The 22,023-nt window shown below is 30.6% G+C and overlaps 1 protein-coding gene across 1 annotated transcript in view; it reads right to left on the reverse strand.

The window, feature by feature from the left end:
* Positions 1-7,059: 7,059 nt before the first annotated feature.
* The window catches only part of LOC131850639 (extracellular serine/threonine protein kinase four-jointed), a 30,786-nt gene continuing 15,822 nt past the window's right edge, over positions 7,060-22,023 (reverse strand). The window contains exon 2 of the mRNA XM_059200942.1: positions 7,060-9,632. Within this exon, the coding sequence (XP_059056925.1) occupies positions 7,870-9,597 (1,728 nt within the window). The 5' untranslated portion in view covers positions 9,598-9,632 and the 3' untranslated portion in view covers positions 7,060-7,869. The remainder of the gene's footprint in view (positions 9,633-22,023) is intronic.

A 22,023-nucleotide genomic window follows, 5' to 3' on the forward strand; every position in this document is an offset into this window, starting at 1 on the left:
ATCAACAGCGTTTGACGCTTGAGAAGAGCGTTATTTTCTTAGAAAACAGCTCTTTTAGAAATGTACATATATATAACATAAACTTGAGTTTATACATATGAAACACAAATATTATTTAGTATTTGAATACTAAATAATATTTGTGTTTTCAGCATTTGGTTACTATTTAATATGGTGTACAAAAACATTTTATATCAGTTCAGTTGGCAACGTTTCATATGTAAAATCGTATTCATTTGTTAAAGGTGATTTTTCTTCCCTTACGCACAAATGTATTATTATTTTTTTTCACCGAATCCCACCGTTTATATTCTTTAAGTAAAGCTTTCTATTGCGTTAAATAAGATAAAGTACAACATGCTATTTTAATACCCTTGTTTTTAAGTAAGTGCATACTTTTACAAATACCGGAACATTCTGGGCGCAACATACGATTGTCTTCTGCTTGAACATTAATCTGCTGAATGTAAATTTCTTAACAATTACTGTAATGTTAAGCAATGCATTAATAAATAAATTACACGGAACTATATAAACGTTATAATGTTTGTTACAAATTAATGTATACACCTGTGGATGTAATATAGATAACAATAAAGTTCTATTCATAGAGTGTTATACTTAAACCATTTGTAAATTACGAACCTACTTGTTTTTTATGCTTGTACAAATACAAAATTAATAGAGGTATATATATAATATTATCTTATCTGTGGTAGTTGTAATGACTAACGTTATAGACAATGTTACAAATTTCATAAAGTATAAAAATAGCACGAAATTATTGACAGATATTTTTACATAAACATGTTAAAACATGGTGTATATTATACGCATGTAACTTGTCACACGGTAGGTCGACAAGACAGGCCGCCACTTAACTAAGCTATCGAGCGACGCGTCAAACAGGACGACCTCCCAGCAAATATGGACTTTAACATAGATTAAACTTTCACAGAATAGACAATCGAATAATTATGTCTTATAACAGAGTCTCGCCCAAAACGCCCATAACATCTATGGCTGACCACAACGCTAATGATAAATGATGCTCTATATGTTCTATGTGCGTACCAATAATTTTCTCTGCAATTAATTAACCAATGTGTCATGTAGTTGTATAACTACTAATATTAATTGAATAAAACCATTATAGTTTTGGCTCTTTAGTATTTATTTCCAACCATCTCTTTTGTACTAATGATATAAAGTAAATCTATGATTACATTACAATCGATAATGTTGTTCCAATGTTACTTTACAAAGCTAATATGCAAATTTTATATAAATCGCATCCCCAAGGTAATCTTATCAGATGTCAACAGATGACAGCCAATATTGTCAATTAGATCTATTGATCTAATTGACAATATTGGCTATTGTTTCATAATTCACATATTCATTAGAATAAATGTTAAGATTGAATTTCCAACTTGTATAAATTTGTCGTTACATTTGGAAAAACTAGGTACAAATAAGACTACGTGCGCGGAAGCATAATTTCGGGATAACTTTTATTTTTCGGATTTCTGTAATGCTGTTGGCCGCAGTTGGCCTTTATAGCTTCACTGAACCGATACCGGACGATTACGTATAACGTAATCGTCGCATGCCCACATGTGGGTCACTCCGCAACGAAAACAAATTTACACGTTGGACCGGGTGATCACCCGTGGGCACTTTAATTGAAATAAATCTAAATATACAAAATTAACAATGAAAAAAATGCCCATTCCAATATGAAAAATAAGATTTTTCAATGCGGTCTTCAACGTGTTAATAACAGAGTTTCATTTTTATTCTACAGTGCGATAGGTATTATACCTATAAGCCTGATGTTATTCCCCTGTTAGTTTTTACTCTGTGATCAGTCACTCCATTTATCGCGAGGTTTAAGTTGTTGATAGCGGCGATGATTCATTTGCTGTGCTTTTCTGTTTTTTTCGTTAATGTACCTGCCATTAAGTAGAGTCCTAGCAGGACGGAGTGACAACAAGTTTGAAGATCCACGGATATATGTAGAAACCCATTTTTATAATTTGTCATTACTAGGTATATGCATCATTCGATGCTATTTCAAACTCCTTATAAAAGTAATGTGTAGAATTGTACAACAATCTCGCTGTTATAATCTTAGCATAACTGCGTGGTTACATAAATTTGTTGTACAAATTTCAAGAGCAAATAGTATCTACATGTAAGTACCCCATCTATTAGATATGCAATGATTTAGAATAAAGATTTAAAACCAAAGAATTCTTAATAACAGCATAAATGATCATTTTATTTGTTTGATTAATAAATTAAAAAGAAAATTATGACAGTATATTGTATTATTATCTTGTTTATACATAAGGAACCCAACATATTTGTAGTACACACGCTTGCCCGCATACCCACCTAATCGGCCAAAGTCCCGGTTTAAGTACGACTTAAGTGATCCCAATAAAGGACACTGTTTTATTATTTCGTTTCTGTATTTATCTTTTGAATGTACGTCACATCGTAACTCCGGAACTTCGTACAGAGTGATTTTAAATATAACCTTACGTTGACATTTTTATCTATGTGACGCATAATTTTTACCTGCATGGGGAACTACAGATTATGTTAATATATATTTAACAGACTTTAAAAATTATGAGTATTCAATTATAACTACAATTTTATTTTATTATATGTCAGGCTTGAGCCTGATATACCTTTATTTCATTAGGAGTATTTCAGTAAAATATGGCACGAGGCGCATCTATAGCTGTTTCTCGAATTAGTTTAATTTGTCATAGGTTTTTCCATCAGTGAAAGCCAGTCATCAAATTTATATTTAATAAATTTACACATAAAATGTTTTAGTACCGTTCATATTGAAATCCATGATATTTCGGTTTAAGATATGCTAGTAAACTACTACACCACGACGCTCTCACACTTTTGCATACCTTTCAATATAATTCAATATTTTAAAATAAGAATTTGATTCAAAATTGTATTGAAATTTAAATAAAATTGTTCGAAGTTAAAATATTTTTTGTTAATGTAGCCAGTTATCCAGTAATTTAATGGCAATGCATTAGAAGTAGCTATGGCGGCACAGAGTACTTTGTAATGTTTGTGGAGCTGTTCATGTATATAAGATTATGGTTATTTACTATTCATAAAAATAAATTAAAAAAGTATTTTTAAAATTGGCCAATTACGTTACGTTTCAGTACAGTCTATAGATTCGGTCGGAATTCATCAGCTGCACCATCAGCTTATTTGCCATTTTATATAGTCGTATAGAAAAGTAATGATTCCTTTTAAATAGTAGGTCCTTACATATAAAATTGACGTTTTATCGTACTGGCCACTTTGATCTCAAATATCTCCTCTTTGGTTAGAAATTACAATTTCACATTTATACAGGTCATGCATTTGTTTTTCGAAAACTGTAATCCATATATTTTTTCCATCTTAATTTTTTTCTTAGCGTTACTCAATTTACAAAATGGAAAACAAAATATGCGTTATTTACAAGTACGATTTCCGCCGTGGCACCAGTGCAACAGAAACGGCTCGAAGGTTTAATGATGTGTATGGCGGTGGTGTAGCAAAAGAAAATACAGTGCGTTTTCGCTCTGCGAAAAATTTCGACCTGCAAAACAAGCCCCGTGGGTGGCCAGAGTCCAAAGTAGATGATGAAGAATTGAAGGCCGTTGATCAAAATCCGTTCAGTAGTTTTTGCGTGAAAGAGTAACAAATATCCATCCATACTCACAAAATTTCGCGTTTATTACAATAAGATCTTTATGACTTAATGCTTTCTTTTTAATGGAATGACCCACCTGTGCGATTTACACTGGCTGGGCACCAGTGAAGTATGATAGAATAAGTATGATAAAGTCAGTTGGCTCACCGTGACCAATTCACCAGGAAATTATTGCGATGGTTTACAGGACTTCCACACGTCAACCTGACTTATATGGAGTAATTAGTTCACATTACTAACAATGCCTTTCCCCCCTTTTTCTACGATTGTTATTGAATAGTTAGGGAAGTGATATTTTAAATGTTAATTACAATAATGACTAATAAGTAATATACTCACTTCACATATAACTAACAGCTTCACCTATTGTTTAGATTCAGCATATTATATTTGTTTCCACTTTTTTTCAATAAATCTATGAATTAAGTGTCTCATGACTATTATTTCAAGTTAAATAGTTTACGAATCTAAATCAGTCTTCCGATTGTAAGTAGTTCTGAATAATTTTTAGATATTTTTTTAAGTTTCTTATTGTCCAATTTTATTAGTTTTAATCTTAAATTATTGTCAATTATTAGGCTTACTTTGTTTATGGTAGTTTAGAACTTAAGTGACATCGTCGTCATCGATCTCTTAGTGTATTATTTTTACTAATAAAGTTATAACAGAATAGCAGAGATAGTGGACTCACTGCCCGCTCAGAGTTCGTTTTATCTCGTTAATTATTTTTAAATTTTATTATTATATAAGCAGCAATTGTATTAGTTTTTATTTGAGGCAAATAGCGTATTATTATTATTATGAGTTTGTTTTGTTATCAAACCAAACCAATGTTTATTTGTGTCGACCAATTTTGTACCTTCTGACGTAAGTCAATTCATTCTCTACTTGTTGCATTGTTCAAATAAAAATAAAAGAATATAGGGGATATATTCATTCACTTTTTCTATATCGAGTTCATTACGCATTTATTCTTCTCTCTCACTAACCAATTCATTCATAACCTTTTCGAAGATATTTATAATGATATTATATATCGAGACAACCTATTATCTGCATTTTAACAAATGTCTTCTACCAATTATCTCATAAAGTTCTTCATAAAGATGTCGCTTTATTTGTATAATTTTATTTATTAAACTAAATAAAATTTTAAAATATAAGTAGCCTAAGTTACTCCTATATTAGCTGTCTGCGAGTGAGAATCTTGTCAAAATCGATCTCGCAGTTTCAATTTATACCGCATATACTTTCAAATGCATTTAGTGAATAGCTGTTAATTTGAAATAACAAACAGACACTTTAATTTAATTGGTATGTATTCAGTATCTTATACTAGGATATTTTCTATGTGCGTTCACTAAAATCAGTTGAGCCTTAAACGAATGATTGATCAAGAAACATCTATACATATATCACGTTTAAAATACCCGTATTATCCACATAAAATTAAGTAATAGGTTTCCCGTCTCTGCAACATTTTATTGGTTGGGTGTTTTGTCCATCAATGGGGCCAATATTGAACGCCTGCCCATCAGGTGGTCCATTTGTCCTACACCACGAGAGGAGAAACTAATTATCGAGCATTGATTTACATTACAAATATGTTTGACAAACCGAACCCGGTAGGCGAGACGTGCTCCGAATGGTTCCTACAGCTTCTCTTAAGGCGTAGTAGTTGCGTAGTAATTTTAAAGGCTAAGATCTACAAAAAAGTTAAAATAGAACATTACGTAGATATATAATACTTTAAAAGTACTATGGAAGTCGCACAACTCCTATTTCGTTACATTCTTTATTATTCTTAGAAAATACAGTAGTAAAATTATATTTAAATGTTTACCCTACCATGCACTTCGGCATACAGATTCAATTGAGAAAAACTGGCTAGACTTAACTGAATATCTTGTTTTTTAAGTTATTTTATGTAGGTACTGTTTATTTAGGTACAAAAGATGGAAATAACCCTAAAAACTATGCTTAAAACAAATAATTGCACTTTTAGATACGAGTCGACATGCAAAATCTCATTTAATTAAAAATGCACTTATCAAAACTGTTAAATGGGACAAAATTGTCAGCACACATAAATTGTCTTTTAATAAAGTAATGCCTATCACCAATAATCTTTTCAAATTAATAAGTTGCCATTATCAATTAAACAAATATTATCAATGCATGTTATAATCATCACCTCATTAAAACTCTTTCGCGATTATATTACAAATTATAACTCACCACATTTAAATTGGATATTTGGGTTTATATGACGGTTTTTACACATAAAAAGAACAGTTACATTATTCAGACTTTAGCTTGTAATTAAGTAGTTTTCATCTTGAATTTTTATTAAACAAAGTTAAAAAGCCAAACTTTTATAGGGACCAAATACAGTACCTGATGTGTTTAAGGTTTTAACAGATTTAGGTTACTATATTGGCGCTGCCCTCTTAGATTATGTGGTGTTTTCGTATTCATTACACTGATTATCCTATATATAGGTTGTCCTACATGCTGTTTAAATTACTCTTTACGTACTCAATTCTATATTGATCGTCAAACTATGGTGCATATTTCTAGTTCCCTACAGATATTTCAAAAATAAAATAAAATAAAGTTTCTGTCAATAATCTAGAAGACACACGTCTTTCTCTATCACTTAGCTACTGTTTTTTTAATCCGAAATACATTTTTATACTATACTATACATTTTTATATAATTACATTTTATAAAAATCTAAATACAAATATCACGTGTATGTGTATATTTTATATACTTAGATGGAAGAAGGGGCTTCCATCTATTTTTCAACCTCTTTTTAGTCTTTATGGGAATGAATTTTAAGAAATTCCTTTTGTACCATGTATTATGCAACAACAATTTTACTGCAATTATAAACAAGTATAATTTCAGTAATTTCGACTCAACGATGACGATTCAATTATACCTTTGCAATAATAATATCAAAAAGTTCTATTATTTATTCATTTATACCTATTTAGAAATATAACTTTTCGAAAGGTTTTACAGCTAATATTTCTAAAGATTTGTTCCCAATTTAAGATAATACGAGTATGTAATAAATATAATAATGTCACTTCGACACACAAATATTCACAAACGTGTCCTAATTTATCTCAATCCGAGTTACCCTTGCCCGTTATACCCTGTCAAATAAATCACTCCGCAACAATAAGCTTCTACTTAACAAATTAATTATGCATACAGTAGTTACGGCCCATCCAAATATAAATAACAAAAGACACACGGCTTTTGAAAATTCATTTATTTATTATAATTACATATTTTTTACATTTATTTACATATTTCAAAGGCTGCCGAGTAATGTAGCGTAGTTGTTTATTTTAAAAATTGATTTGTAATAACAAATGTTTAGACTATTTCTTACAATATTAGTTCATATCGCCATGAAATTTAGAACTTATACTGTGTTATATAAAACTTGATTTACACGAATCAAAGTAAATTAGTTTAATAATACAATCGGTTTAAGAAAGTCTACTAGTTTATTGATATTACATTTTCAGCAATTGAAGTAATAGTTATGTTGTAATATTTAAATGTAATAAAAAATGAACCCTATTAGGATTAGTATCAAACAAAAGTAAGAATATGTATTAGTTCTTTAAAAATGTAATTTCACTTCGGTTTTATAATTCATAAAGGCACCAAAATATTCAGAGGAATATATAGCACTAATTAAATATGAGAAATTATATATATTATATAAATCGTATCTTATTTCTTATTGTAATGTGGACAGATATAACATATAATAGTAATAATCAAACATCTGTAAAAATTTTAACTAACGCTACAAATCAGAAAGCCACTTTAAAATTTACTAAACTATATATACATACAATAACAAAAATTTATAATCCTAATAATTTAAATATCACGTTGTTATAATTATACACTGGCACAAATACAATTTTTTATATTTTACAATAAATTAATTTATTTGGTATCGAAAAATGCTTATATTATCACTTTTTTGCATCATATATCTTAAACACAATAATTTGTATTTTTAACGTTGCATAGGATTTATCTCAATCAAATTGTTGTGTTCAAGTGGGATGCCACTACAAAACAGCTATCTATATTTCTGCTCACATTTCTCAATTTGACTTAGAACCTTGCCTATCCTCTCATGTAATATTTTAGCATTTTTCTCTGGCAACGGTGGCAGAATATCTCTTATTACCGCATTATTTTTCCTATGAAATATATCACTAATTTTGGTCTTTATCGACTGCTCGTACAAATTGTTCAAAGCGTCTACAGTCTTTTTTCTAAATACACACAAATTATCTAACATTAGACTATGGTACACGTTATATTTTTTTAATAATCTATAACCATGTAATAAACCAGATTCATTGTCTAAAAATATTAATAAACCGCTGTCCATTTTCCTAGCCAAGTTGTGTGCTGGCCCATCCATTATATTAATGTTCCATTGGTAATTAAATAAATTATTTACAATCCTATCTAAATTTGCTGTTAAATAATCGAAAATTATGAGATCAGACCACTGTGCGAGTTCCACAAAAGATATAATTGTTTTTCTACTCAATGTCATATCAATATGTTCAAAGTTTTCAACGTCGTTTGTGGTTGACTTTAAATTGTTATTCCTCAATTTTTCTATTAATATTTCTTTTGAAGTATCAACTGTCTTATTTTCTTTCAAACACATTTGTAACACATCATTTTTATTCAAATGCCTGTTAGACGGTTTAAAAATATCTGGAATAGTAGCTGGTTCTAAGCTTGGTATATACTGAGTCAGAACAACAGCTCTATTTGTATTCCACTGTGCAGAAGCAATGTCAGTAGCCACATTTCGCCACAGCTTATCTTTGACGTCTACAACTTTGACAACAGAGGGAGCTAAATTGGTCAAGTTTAGTAACTGACCTACATAAAAACTAAATATTTCTCCTTGAATTTGATCTGTGTTTTGTCTGTATCGCACGCAGGCCTGAATACCATCTTTGAATGTTACTAAACGATTTTGCATGCGCCCACAACCTGGCTCTATTTTGATAACTTCACTTTGTTCTACGTACTTTTCCCATATTTCTGCAGTATTTTCGCCATAACCTTGAGGCATCATATCTTCAACTTCTGGACCCCAAAAAATATTGTCATACAAAACAGTATATTCATTAGGAACATAATTTGTTGCATTATTAATAACTTTGTTTATTGAGTGTTTATGATTGGTTACTTTGTTATCTTTCAAAATATCTTTCATATCCTCTGTTAACCCTTTCGGGTAAATATCTTTTTTATATTTATGACTTTCGCCAGTAAATGACACAGGAGCAAACTTGATGTCTTTTGTATTAACTTTATCGTACACGTCAATTTTATTTTCAGTCTTGTAAAAACTATCATCAACTTTTAAGCTATTCAAAGTCCTTGAAGTTACTTCTCTAGTATTATTTAATCTCAATATTTTTCTATCATAATTTGGATTTAAATGTGTTTGGGAAGACCCCATTAAAATAACACCTATTATTAATCCAAAGATAAAGCTAATAATTACACTTAAAAAACAATAATTGTAAAAACTATAATCTTTTTTTATCATATTTCTTCTTGATAGTTCTTCTTTATATTGAAAATTATTATACAAAATATATCTAGGTTTCTTCATAACCAAAAATCTTGACAGATCAATGGGAGAGATTTTAATTCTGTTGACTGTAACTTGTTCCTTTTGTATCTCATCTATAGTTGGTATTCTTTCATTCATGTCTTTTAATAATTTCTTCTCGCCTTTTGTAGAATGCACGTCTGGCTGGTTGTCCATTTTTTTCGTATTTACTTAATGCCCATTTTGGAAATCTGTAACAAAAAGAGGTATCTTTTAGAAAGTGTAAAAATATTTTTTTTTACAAGTAGGTATAGAGTATTTCGTTTAATAAATATACATACATATAGTTATATGTAAAGATTATTTGTAAAGAATTCCAGAAATTAATAGGTATACCGAGTTTTATAGAGATCTAATTTATAAAAAAATCGGTTATAAATAACAAAATAATAAATATTATTAAAGTATAAAATCTATGAATTTTACATTATAATATACCTGTACAATAAAGAAAATTGAGGTGATAAAGAAGGTTGCTCGATAGTACCGCATCGAAGATGATAATTTCCCAACTTCAGAAATTTCAGTGTACAATTTTGTGATCGAATATGAAACAATTCAGAATCATAAACGAAATATGGTGACATCGGTCAATATCAATCCTACGTATCGTGAACAATCTAGTGATGGTAGAACAAGTTGCCGACACCTAGCGACATTGACATCGGTGTCCTCCAGTCAGCCAATAACCATAGCTATGGTTCAACCTAGTAGAAATGTCGGGAAATAGGTAAAAGGTAAATTAATAAAAAAAAAACCTTATTAAATTATTATAAAATTATTTGTGCCCCCCCCCCCCCCCCTCTACCCCCCTCTAACTATATTGTGTATTAAAAACGCTAAAGTTGAAAACACAACTAAATCATAATCTATGGTGTCTTATCCAAACAGATTAGCAAGCGACACATTCTTGATATTTTTTATTTGTTAAACAAAACCATTTCCTTTTTCAAATGTTTCATATAATCATAGTTTTGACAGCGCAATATTAATAAACAAACATACATTAAGATGTCTACCTGATATAGAGCAATTAACAGATTAAATATACAACATAAAAAATGTAGAAGCCATTTTGCGTCAATCACATGTAGGATTAAAGTAACTAGTTTATTCAACTTGCCTCACTTGAGTGCACACTGTTGTTTGCAAATGGAATAAAATATTATGGATTAGTGTTATTAGATATGTTTATTTCCGGCGCTATTAATATATATGGTACTACAAGGGTAAAATCCATGCCTTATTATATAGCCTTATATAGAATTAATAGTAACTAATTAATGAATGCAAAAGTTAATTTCTACGTACCTAATTTAGATTTATAAAAGCCCGGCTTTTCCCCAGCTATATTACTATTACCTATGATTAAAATAGTCCTAACAACTTTACTTGCGTATATAATTAAATCAGGTGTTCATTTTTAGAAACAATCATCTAATCGCATATACCAAATAGGGAAATCTACAAATTAAAAACCAAATATTTTTTAATATTTGGTAGATGAGCGTATTTTATATTGTTAATAATAAAATAAATGATTGGTTGAGAAGCAGTTACGATATACGGATAAACAGTTGAACGCCTGTAGTCAGTCAGCTGCAGAAGTCCGACGACTTAATACCTCTTGAATCCGTCAGTATTAATAATGGAAAGACACAACTCCTCATATATATTTTTTATCATAAAAATCCGGTGACATAATCACCCAAATTATACTAATAAACGTTTAAAGTCACTTGCAATTAGTAAAAAAATGTTAAATTCAATATTTAAAACGGAAGCGCAGCAATAAAACCACAGATATAAGAAATAAATTGGAAAATAACACGGTGTTGTTATAACCCCCAATTATTATGTTAACCGCCACTAATAATTCAATTAGGATCGCCCATGTGTAATCGACTTTACGAGCGTACGCCCATCCGAAACAAAAAAAAACATAAGGAGGAGCACACGATTTGAAATAATGGACACTCGTAATAATTTTTTTATCCATAAACTTACGATTGTGGACTTTATTCGTCGAATTTTATGCAAGCAGTAAGAACCTCGTCAATATTTAGATATTTTCGGTCGAATTCCAGTAAATGCTGTCCACAAATTTTCATAAATTATTTTTTATCAGTGACGGCTGAATTTTTATTACTTTACTTTAATAAGTAAAGTCACTTAAATAGCTACGGTCCTTCAATTCGATTGTATATTTTATGTACATGTAAAAGAGCTATATTTCTAAGCCAATACATACATGGAACAACAAGAAAACTTAATATAAGAAGTAAAAAATTTTTTTAAGATTTTTTTTTTTTGTAAGAAGAAAATAAAATAATAAAACAATTGCGAACCAGTTCTTGTGCAGATTATTTTTAACAAAACTGAAGGCTACGTTTTTGTTAAACAATCTCTTAAATTATTAAAAAATATCACTTGAAATACCTAGTAATAACAAAAAACCACAGCACTTGACGGATCATAACGACGTCTCCATTCTTTTTGACGAAGAGGGGCTCTTAAGACTCGCTTAAGACTAGGTTATTTGATTCATACACTCAACTATAATTTACTAGGGTCTCATTTTAAAATTTATTCATATCAATCAAATTTACGTCGATTGATTAAAACCAATTAGCTCGAGGCCAAATTTAAATTGGTACAAAAAAGGTGGCTATGACCCGCTATAAGCTCAACCCAAACAACGCTTTTTGTCGGGCTCAAGTTTTATATTTTTTGTCCTTTGCCTCGCTACTTTTTTTTATTTGAAACTTGTAAATTTCTGTGGAACACGCTCTATGACATTTTTTTGTTTTGTTCACTCCGGCGACATAATTTAAGTCAGGTAGTAAACAGGAAAATTATCTAGAGGAAGTTCCATCGAAAGGACTTTGCCTACCCTGACACTAATGGGGTATATTTTACCTTTCTTTGCGTTACATTGTAAACTGCAAAAGCCGTGCAAATTTTATACATTAGTTGCAAAAGCAAAATACTATCTGGTATAAGAATAAATTGAGAGATAAAATCGTCTGTCTCAACTACACCGACTGCCAAACCGCTTGCTTTGTGCAGGATACGAGGCATGAGGTCCTTTACAACGGCAACACATGAGTGGTATCATGGGGTGATATCATGATGTCCGTAGTGTTAATGTTATCGACACGACTATAGGCGACGGTTACCGCTTACCATCAGGATGGCCTTAAGCTTGTTTACATAAAAAATTAAAAACATGTATTTTATGGTTTTGGTATAATGGTGTATGCAGATAAATGACTGAACTAATTTTAAAGAAAAGAAAACTAAGTAAATGCTAAATGTTTTTTACTTTTTTAACATAGATTTAAAACGAGCGACCTCAATTCTTTTCTATACTTTAACGAATATCGACCTAAAGGTGACATTGTAAATTGTCATCTGTGTGAGTACCTTTATCTCACCTATTTCTGTCAATGTTTTTAATCGTTTATTTCTGCCGCCAACCAGCTTTATTTGCAAGTGGTTTTCCGGTTTAAAAAGTCAGATATGAGAGGCCTTATACTTTAGCTGTCGGGAATGGCAACGCTTGGTACTTATACTATATTTCACAAAACTTGCCGTCAGGTCAGCCGTAATTTTTTGCCATTCCATCTTTGTTAAAAATATTTTGATTTGTTTCCATACTTTTTTACCACTGTACACACACGTACTTAACTATTTGTATGTACTAACTATGATTGACACTATAATATAAACAAATAGACTGTCTTATAAAATATCTTTAATTTACATTCAAATAATTACTCAAGTATTGGTGATTAAGAATGATGACATTACTTTTCGTTATCAAACACATAATTCAATATGGAAAGTAGGCACTTGACCCCAAAATGACTGTCTATTGATCATAAGTGAAAGTGTTTGTTTAGTTTCCGAGTTTCAGAAAGGCATTTACGGGATAACAAGTCGTACTACAGCAAGTGAGACTTGACGTATGTAGACCTTTAAACTTACACCCGAGCCACAAGTCCCGGTAAGTGCTCGGAGATTCCCTCTCTGCCATACGATGGGCCCGGCACGGTATATGGAATGGAATCCATGGAATACTAATAGTTCGTCTCATCTATATTGGAACTAAGAGATTGGATATATTTGTGTAGAAATAAAAAAAGCTTATTATTAGCACTGATTAATATAAGTAAGCTAAATTACATCAAAACAAATCAATTGAGCACAACTTCATTGGAATTGTACAGTTTGTTACAGAGGTTCTAGCCACCTTCCTTTTCCAACTAAGTTGATCTGAGCTTATGTTACCATAATATTGCAGTGTGACCGAACTTACAAGTTTGCCTACCTACGTGTAAATATTGTGATATTTTTTCCATTCTTTCAATTCGGACGATCTTGTCGGTCATGTAAATATCTATAGGTAAAATGCCGATATTTTTTATCACAAATCATTTACTGTGCAAACTATTAAGAATTTTCTCTCTCCACTACATATATTTTAAATATTTTATGTATTTTTTATGGAATTTCAAATCACCTGGTGAATCTGGTAATTAACATCATCTTATACCTATATCATCATTATGTGACGTACGAAATATCCCTGATGCGTATGAGGGATATCTCGTCTACCGACTAGGGTAAGATAAGATAACACCTCCATACCCTGTGATTTCACTGTTATGCCTCATCCTTTAAAGCTTATGGAGGTGACTTTCTTTATTTGTAAATATGTAGATGTCAAACCTGTTTACATATTTTGTAGAGAATTATAAAGGCAATGTCCAAAATTCACTATTAAAAACAATTTGAATATAAACCATACTTAACTACTGATCTACAGGGGTTATCAAAGAACCTATCACTATACATCAAATATCATCACGACAACAATATTCAAAGGGGCCGACGTATCATACATTACAGGGTCAATCTCTGAACCGAACCTTAGGGTCTAGATTAAGCCCGCATTGTTGATAACAGATCGTAGATATGAAGAAACAGTTCATGTTTTATTGTTTATTGGATGTCTCTGAGATGGGAAAATGATACAACAATGGTTTTGATCTATTGAAGAACGGGCAGTAGATTTACTGAAATGATTGTGCATGCGTTAGAATTTACTGTTTTGTACTATGTAATATGGGTAATGAACTCAAAGAAAACGTAATATACGTTTATGCAATTTTCAGCAATAGATAGAGAAAAAATTATATATATATATATGCAGTTATAGTATAGAACAAGCCGAGAAAATCAAAGATTTGAAATGCATCCGTCCGATACCGAGATGGATCGCTCGTGTTATTTAAAACAAAGTAGGTACCCCGTAGATCTATGGATGTTCGCTAAAATCTAAAACTACTGAACAGAGTTTTATGCTGCATTCATCCACCAACATAGTGATTCTGAGGAAGACTTAGGTGAATAAGTTTTTATGTAAATTCATTGAAATACCCGTACAAAGCCAGGGCAGGCCCTAATTATATATTAACAGAAGGATTTAAATTAATAATAATAACCGGCTAAGGTATCATTTCGTTCACATATTATACTTTTCCGAATTGAAGTAAGATGCAATTAAAGAAAAAAGATAATTTATCTTCTCAATGCAACCTTATATTATTAAATTACAAGAATCATATCTCAAATTCAATGTGTGATATCTCAAATTGAAAAAATAACATTTCAAATCTATATATAAATGCCTACTCGCCCCCCCACTGATAGAAGGCGTGATATTTATGTCCCTTTCACTAGTTCACTGTAAAATAATTTTATTAAGCCAATATTGAATATGGCCATTGTTGGCTCGCCTACGCGTCCGTATCTCGTAAACTATATTTTCGGCTTTGTATTAAGTAGCCGTCTTCTCAGGTTTCAGAAACGAATTTATATAAATTGTCAATTTAGAACTATCATTTATATGTCAGAGATGGAACGTATAATTCAACTGACTAACTAACGGAGAGATATGCAATTTGACGATTTTTTGGTATGATATCTATCTCCCCCAAAAACAGTGTTAATATCGATGATAATTCTTGTAAACAATACGGTTAAATTTGCGAAACATAATAGATACACTTAGATATTCAAGACTGAATCTTTTATTAAAATGTCATGGTAAAAGCACAACTCAATGAAACTATTTCAAATACAAAAACATCATCAAAATAATTTTCAAACTGTCAAAGATATCGCTTCAAAAACTAAAACAGTAGTCGGATTACTAAGATTCAATATTTAAGTCTGTTCAAAACGTAAGATGTTAATTCGATTTCTGAACAGTTTAGGTTTTGAACAGCAGCAATTATCTTTAATATAGCATTTAATAATTGTTTCTGGTATGTTAAATCTTTTGAAATTCTGAAACCCATATGCTTCATTTACACAAAGCATTACATTGTTCGCCACGCTATAAAGACCATTAAAGCCACTGCATCTCTGTCTAAAACGAAACAAAATTGTCATAACCGTAAAATTATGAATTATTATAACAATGATAGTACAGTGAATCTATAAAAAATTGAAAATAATCCTACGTATCAGTTATTTTAAATTTCGAACGTCACGGTGACTGCGCGCATGCGCCCGTTCCTAATTCAAATGATTAATGATAACCGCCACGATCAGCCATAGACTAAAGGTCTTTATTTTTTTAATCTGGCAAGAGTTTATGTCGGCCATTTCTAGCCGTCTGAATTTAATTTGCTCGCGTCATTATACTAGTTAATTTGTTAGTATTGAATTTTATAAATTGAAGATAATTATTAAACGTTTATAATGAATATGGTCTTTTCAAAAACCATAAATAAGGTCTACGGTCAGATCAGAAATAGGTACATCGACGTTCGAATAGTTCAAAGATTTTACAGAAGTAGAAATAGAAAGCGTCACTTTTAATAGAATATTTTTTTATAAAACTTATAGAGTGAGCATAGAAAATATTAAACTATTCCATGTCGTTTCGTCCGATCGGAATCCGAAGAAAGATGTCATGAAGAAGTAAGAAATAAGAAATTAGTGTATATAAATAAATAATTTAATTAAACATGTCTGCAACATTTCAAGACTTGTACAAAATTTACTATCAAAATTATTTCAAAATTTTCATTTTTACATTTATTCAGGTAACATGCCGCTGGCACAACAGTATATTTTGTGACATCCGTAGTGTCAATAATGTAATTACATAGACTACGATTACCAAACTCACCATCACTATTAGGATTAAGGCCTCAGGTAGTATGCCGTTCTAATTACTAATTATACAAAAATATAATTTAACAAATTCTTTATCATTAGAAGAAAAGGGGGAGAAGTTTTATTTTTTTCAATTTTTGGAGCCTTTATAATTTGCCGCACGTGCTTACCGTTCCATGGCGTGTTCCAAGTCCAATGGCGGGTGCGTATAGTGGCACTTTTATCGTCGATGGAAAATTAAAAGCATCTTCATAATAACTGCATATCTTTTATTGCCCTGTCATAACATAGTATAACACTACAATAAATTACAAGAACACTAGGAGTGTTCCTGTAATTTATTATATGTATTGGAGTTAAAGATACTCAAATAATTATCATCATAAATTCAGGTATTCATCATTTTGTTATTCAATAAAAATAGCCTACAACAAGTATATAATAATATGAAACCAACACGGTCATAAGCCTAAGCTATTATGTGTAATATTAGAATAAGGATTAATAACAAAAAAAAACATTGAAAAGAAATTTTACCAATTTCTTTTTAATAATTAGATTTTTAAATGTAACGGTATAAAATTTAGGAAAGGGCACCCATCCCTTGTTACACAATGTTACACTGCTATCCCTCTCTCCCCCCGTAACATATGCCATAATTTGTGGATAACCTCTAAAGTAGTAATGAGAGACATTTTACCTACTTATGCGTCTGCGCAATTGATCTATAAGCCACAATACCGGTCCCAATGTCAATGTTCTGGGTGGAGCCGTGGTCCACGGATGTTTAGATACCATCACTCTTGTTATATGATTTTTAGTATAACTAATGACTCAAAAAGATTTGAACATACACAAGTGGTGTATTGCACTTCGAAATCTCTCATTTTTCTACCAAGTGCCAAAGAATAAGTTTTTATATTGGTACATATTTTTATGTGTCTATATTAACCTACATTCTTGCCAAATCTGAACTACTTTTGGTGATTCCTTAAACATTCGATTCAGTACCTTCCTTTGCTGGTTCGACAAACAATTAATACTCATTTGCGGTTCTTTTTAGTGACACAAACTGAATGAAAAAAATATGTGATATTTATTATGTAGTAAAACACTTTCAAAATATACAGAAATAATATAGTAATATTATACTATGTGACATTAACACTTCTAGTGAGGCGTCAGTTTATCATTATTAACATTTGGTTTCCATTTAATTTAGTTAACAATGTTTTATCTTTTTAAACGACGTTAATCCAATTATACCCATCTTTACAACTTAACGGTAAAAGTAAATATTTCTCATAACAACAAATTTATCTACATAGCTTAATTTTTATATACTTATACTGGTAAACAAATAAAATATATTTATAATTACGACTATGTATACCACTAGGATCTCTCTCAATATATAGATATAGGAACATAGCAAGAAGAATGTATAAATATAAATCACATAATGAAATAATACTCGGACTTTCTTTCGCATTCATATTGGTTAATATACTAACCTCTAACAAGCATTGAGAGATTGAACATTTCACAATCGGCTAAGTAATATAAGTCGTTGCTTAGACGTTTCGCTATATGCCCCATTAATCATTAGTGGCTGGAGTACAGCCATTGTGGATTTTATGACGTCGTAAAAGGAGACAGGAGGAATGCTGGGTGGGCAGATGGGCGTTTAGACTTCGAATTAGACCATCACACATCCTAACGCTGCAACACATAATGACTTTCGACGCTACCGTAAAAGACACATAAATAATATCATAGGTTTAATCCCTAATTAAACTAATAAATTTATTTTAAAATAATGATGAACTTTTTTTAAATTAGCTCATATTTGGTAAGGTTGAATATTTTTTAGACAAAGGCTGTGGTTTTACTCCAGACGTCTACGCAAAAGACAAGAAGATTGCGTTGCTCTTACCTCTTCCTACTATGATACTTATAATAGTAGAGTTCTTATCGATAATATGCCTACTGATTACAATCATAGTTGAGATGAATTTATGAAGATTTATCTATGAAATACTACGTGAAGATTTGAACGTATCTACTTAATTTTGTCTGTTTACCCCTAATTTATTTACAAGACAACAGTAATAGTATTAATAATATTAGTAAAGTAACAAAAATAAAAGTAAGATTTTTGTATATCTTGGACTGATTTTTATAATCTGATCACTCGATAGAAAGTGATAATAATATATAAAAGTAATTATTAAAAAGAAATAAAATAATTATTACATATACATAACGGTGACATTTCTGCATCTATTATTTTACACTATCATTCATACGTCATTTTCAAATCATCAATACACTTATATTTCTCTAAATTTATAAATTATTAATTTTTGTGTTCAAACCGCCCGTCTGCAATGCACCTAACACTAAACTGCAATACTTACCCTAACGTACATGATTAAATTATGGCACAACGCACAATTAGCCTGATCATAACTCACGTATAAATACAAATATATATTTATTACACTTCAAATGAATCAAACGAAATAAGAACATTTTGAACTAAATATCATAATTTAAAATAAAAAATATATATGTAATTTACATGGTAAGGCCATATAAATATATATTTTTGATCATTGACCACTCCTAAGCATATCTTCATGATTACAGTATAATAAAGTGTATCTCCAGAGGGATAAGTATTGTCAAAGATAACTGACTCCATTACAGGGGAGGATGGATTGTTAGTAATAACTTGTAGCATGACGTTCTCGGTGCAAATATTTGTATTCATAAGTATGATCGTATGAGTTCTATGTATATTATGTATACATTTACAAAAAAAATGTCCGAATATTTATATCAGTTGTCTAGAATCCAGAACAAAAATTTTGCTTACCGTGGGACTAGATGGCGCTGTATTAATTGTCCATGCTTATTTATTAACTAGTATTAGCCATATTACTAGCAATATACCTTATGATCCAGGCCGCTCTGGAAATCATTGCAATAAATTCCAAATGAGCTCTTGGCTGACATTAGTAATATATATAACAGTTTGCATTGCATTATAATAGATTATATAGTATTATTTATAGTATTGTACTAAGGTCGATTCATAATCATCAAATGTATGTCAATGTGCTTATTAGACTCATTGGCTGTGGAATAAAACGTATAATTCATCACATATAAAATTAGTATAATTGTTGGTAAGGAATAGTTATATTGTAGGTAATTGTGATGAAATCAAGAATAGATTGTATTTACTGCTATATATCCACTGAATATCTCCATCAGTACTAGACCACCGCAATTGTCAATATTTTAACATAAACATCACATTCAACCAAAATGGCCTTGTAGTTCGTAGTAACAGTACAAAACGTTCAAAATCTCGGATTTGTCATTTCATAGAACACCCGTTATTTTCATGAAATTAATTTACATATACGAAAGCAGGGCTTATACATAACGTGACCATTTGACCATAACCACCATACATTCTTTGGCTCAAAACAGGATATTGGTTTATCTATGTCAATTAATAGGTATTCAATATAAAAGTGCTTTTTTTAAGTTATTTAGATAAAGTTAGCTTAAATATACCAAATAAGTAAACATTTTGTTTAGTTATGTTTGTATTTTTCGGAGGAACGAATTTGCTTGTATATACAGCTGGTGAAGGTTTTAAGTAAGAATGAAACTGTTCACATATCTTTTCATATTACCTTACTTATTAACTTCGAAATGGTCCGCCTCGACTACCTAAATCCTCGAGTAATTTTCGAAAACGGGACAATTTTGCTGTCCCAAAGTTCTTTCCGCGGACACGGGGACTTGTAATGATAAAAAAAGACAGTCTCGTTCAAAACGGGACGTCTGGTCACGTTACTTATGCAAGATGCATGAACTGAATTATTTAGATATTCATGTGATAAGTAGGTAGTTAAAACATATAATGTCGCGCTATACCTACTTAACCGGAATAGGTATTGTAATCAAGGCGCCGTGCCCAGAGATTTGATATTAGAGATTACAATTTAAATCTTTGACCTTGCCGCCACCTGCTCTGCGTGTAACCTTTTCAACTGATAAAGCAGTCAGGTTCTCAGTTCGATTTTTTGTGTATGTTAATTATATAAGTTAGCCAAAACTGTTGTATCCACATGTATTCATATTTATTTATATTATATTATCTATTTATTTACAATAATAGATGTAAAATTGTAAGTTTCTGTTTATACTTTTAGTTAGTAGATGGATAATGCCACACGGCATTAAGTATAATAAAGATTAAAAAACTGAACTTACTAATCTATTATAAAATTAACTTTATATAATTAAAGTTAATTTTATAATCGATATTAAAATCCGTCATTTTTATATATGAAAGAACTATACGTACAATTTTTCGTAAATATCACGTGCAGATGCACACCATCTGTTCGCTATCTACCGAAATTTGTTTTCAAAACTGACCCTTAGTACATTCAAATCCGTTGCAATAAATTACAATTTTTGTTTAAATTTACATGTATTTATTCGATGGTCGTCTTAACAGTTCAAAGCTTTCTATTTTTCTTTAATTTGTAGTAGTTTTAAATATCCGACAAAAACACATTCTTATGAATAATAATTATTTAATCTATAATATAGGTCTGAAATTTGCTCAGCAGCCTATATATCCAAATATCCAAATGTTAAAAAAAAATTGGTTTATTAAATAAAAAGTTTAAATCATATCATTTAAAATAATCATCTCTTAACAAAAAGTACAAAAATGTACCTACGTCAAAATAACTTTGCATATGAGAATTTACGATGAAAAAAAGATCGAGCCACTCAATCGATCACGCTTGACACATTTACGTAGACGACAATACGAAATAATCGTAAAAAAAAGTGACCCGTAAGTCCAACACGTAAGTACTAATATCGAATGCCCCCATTGTTCAAGTTTCAATCCGTTTTATTCAATAGGAGAATTGGATTGTAAATGATTTTGTACCTTGAACTTATGGAATTTAGGTGTGATTATTGTGTGGCGAATTGTTGTATGCTTTTTATACTTTTTTGTCCCGTTTCAGTCCATTTGTCCCGTGATGTTGTATACATGTAGAAACATGCCAGGAGACATGTTGGTTTGATGTGGTTATTAACTTGGTTTTAACGGTCGGGTTGCTTGAAATTTTGTTACAAAACTATTAATTACTCCCTTGGTACCCATGTAACAAACAAAAAAGACATCTGTGTGATATTTATTTCAGAAAGGGTAGACAGATATGCATTTTATAGATTGTTGTCATAATAAATTGCCGGTAATTTACCTTTGTTAGGTAAAATTATAGGTTTGTCCTTTGCCACCACTGTCCAACCAGTGATTTCTGTTCTTACCTAATGGTT

The sequence above is a fragment of the Achroia grisella genome, unplaced genomic scaffold (genome assembly GCF_030625045.1).
Source record: "Achroia grisella isolate CSIRO2021 unplaced genomic scaffold, CSIRO_AGI_Agris_v1 utg114, whole genome shotgun sequence".
Taxonomy (NCBI): Eukaryota; Metazoa; Arthropoda; class Insecta; order Lepidoptera; family Pyralidae; genus Achroia; species Achroia grisella.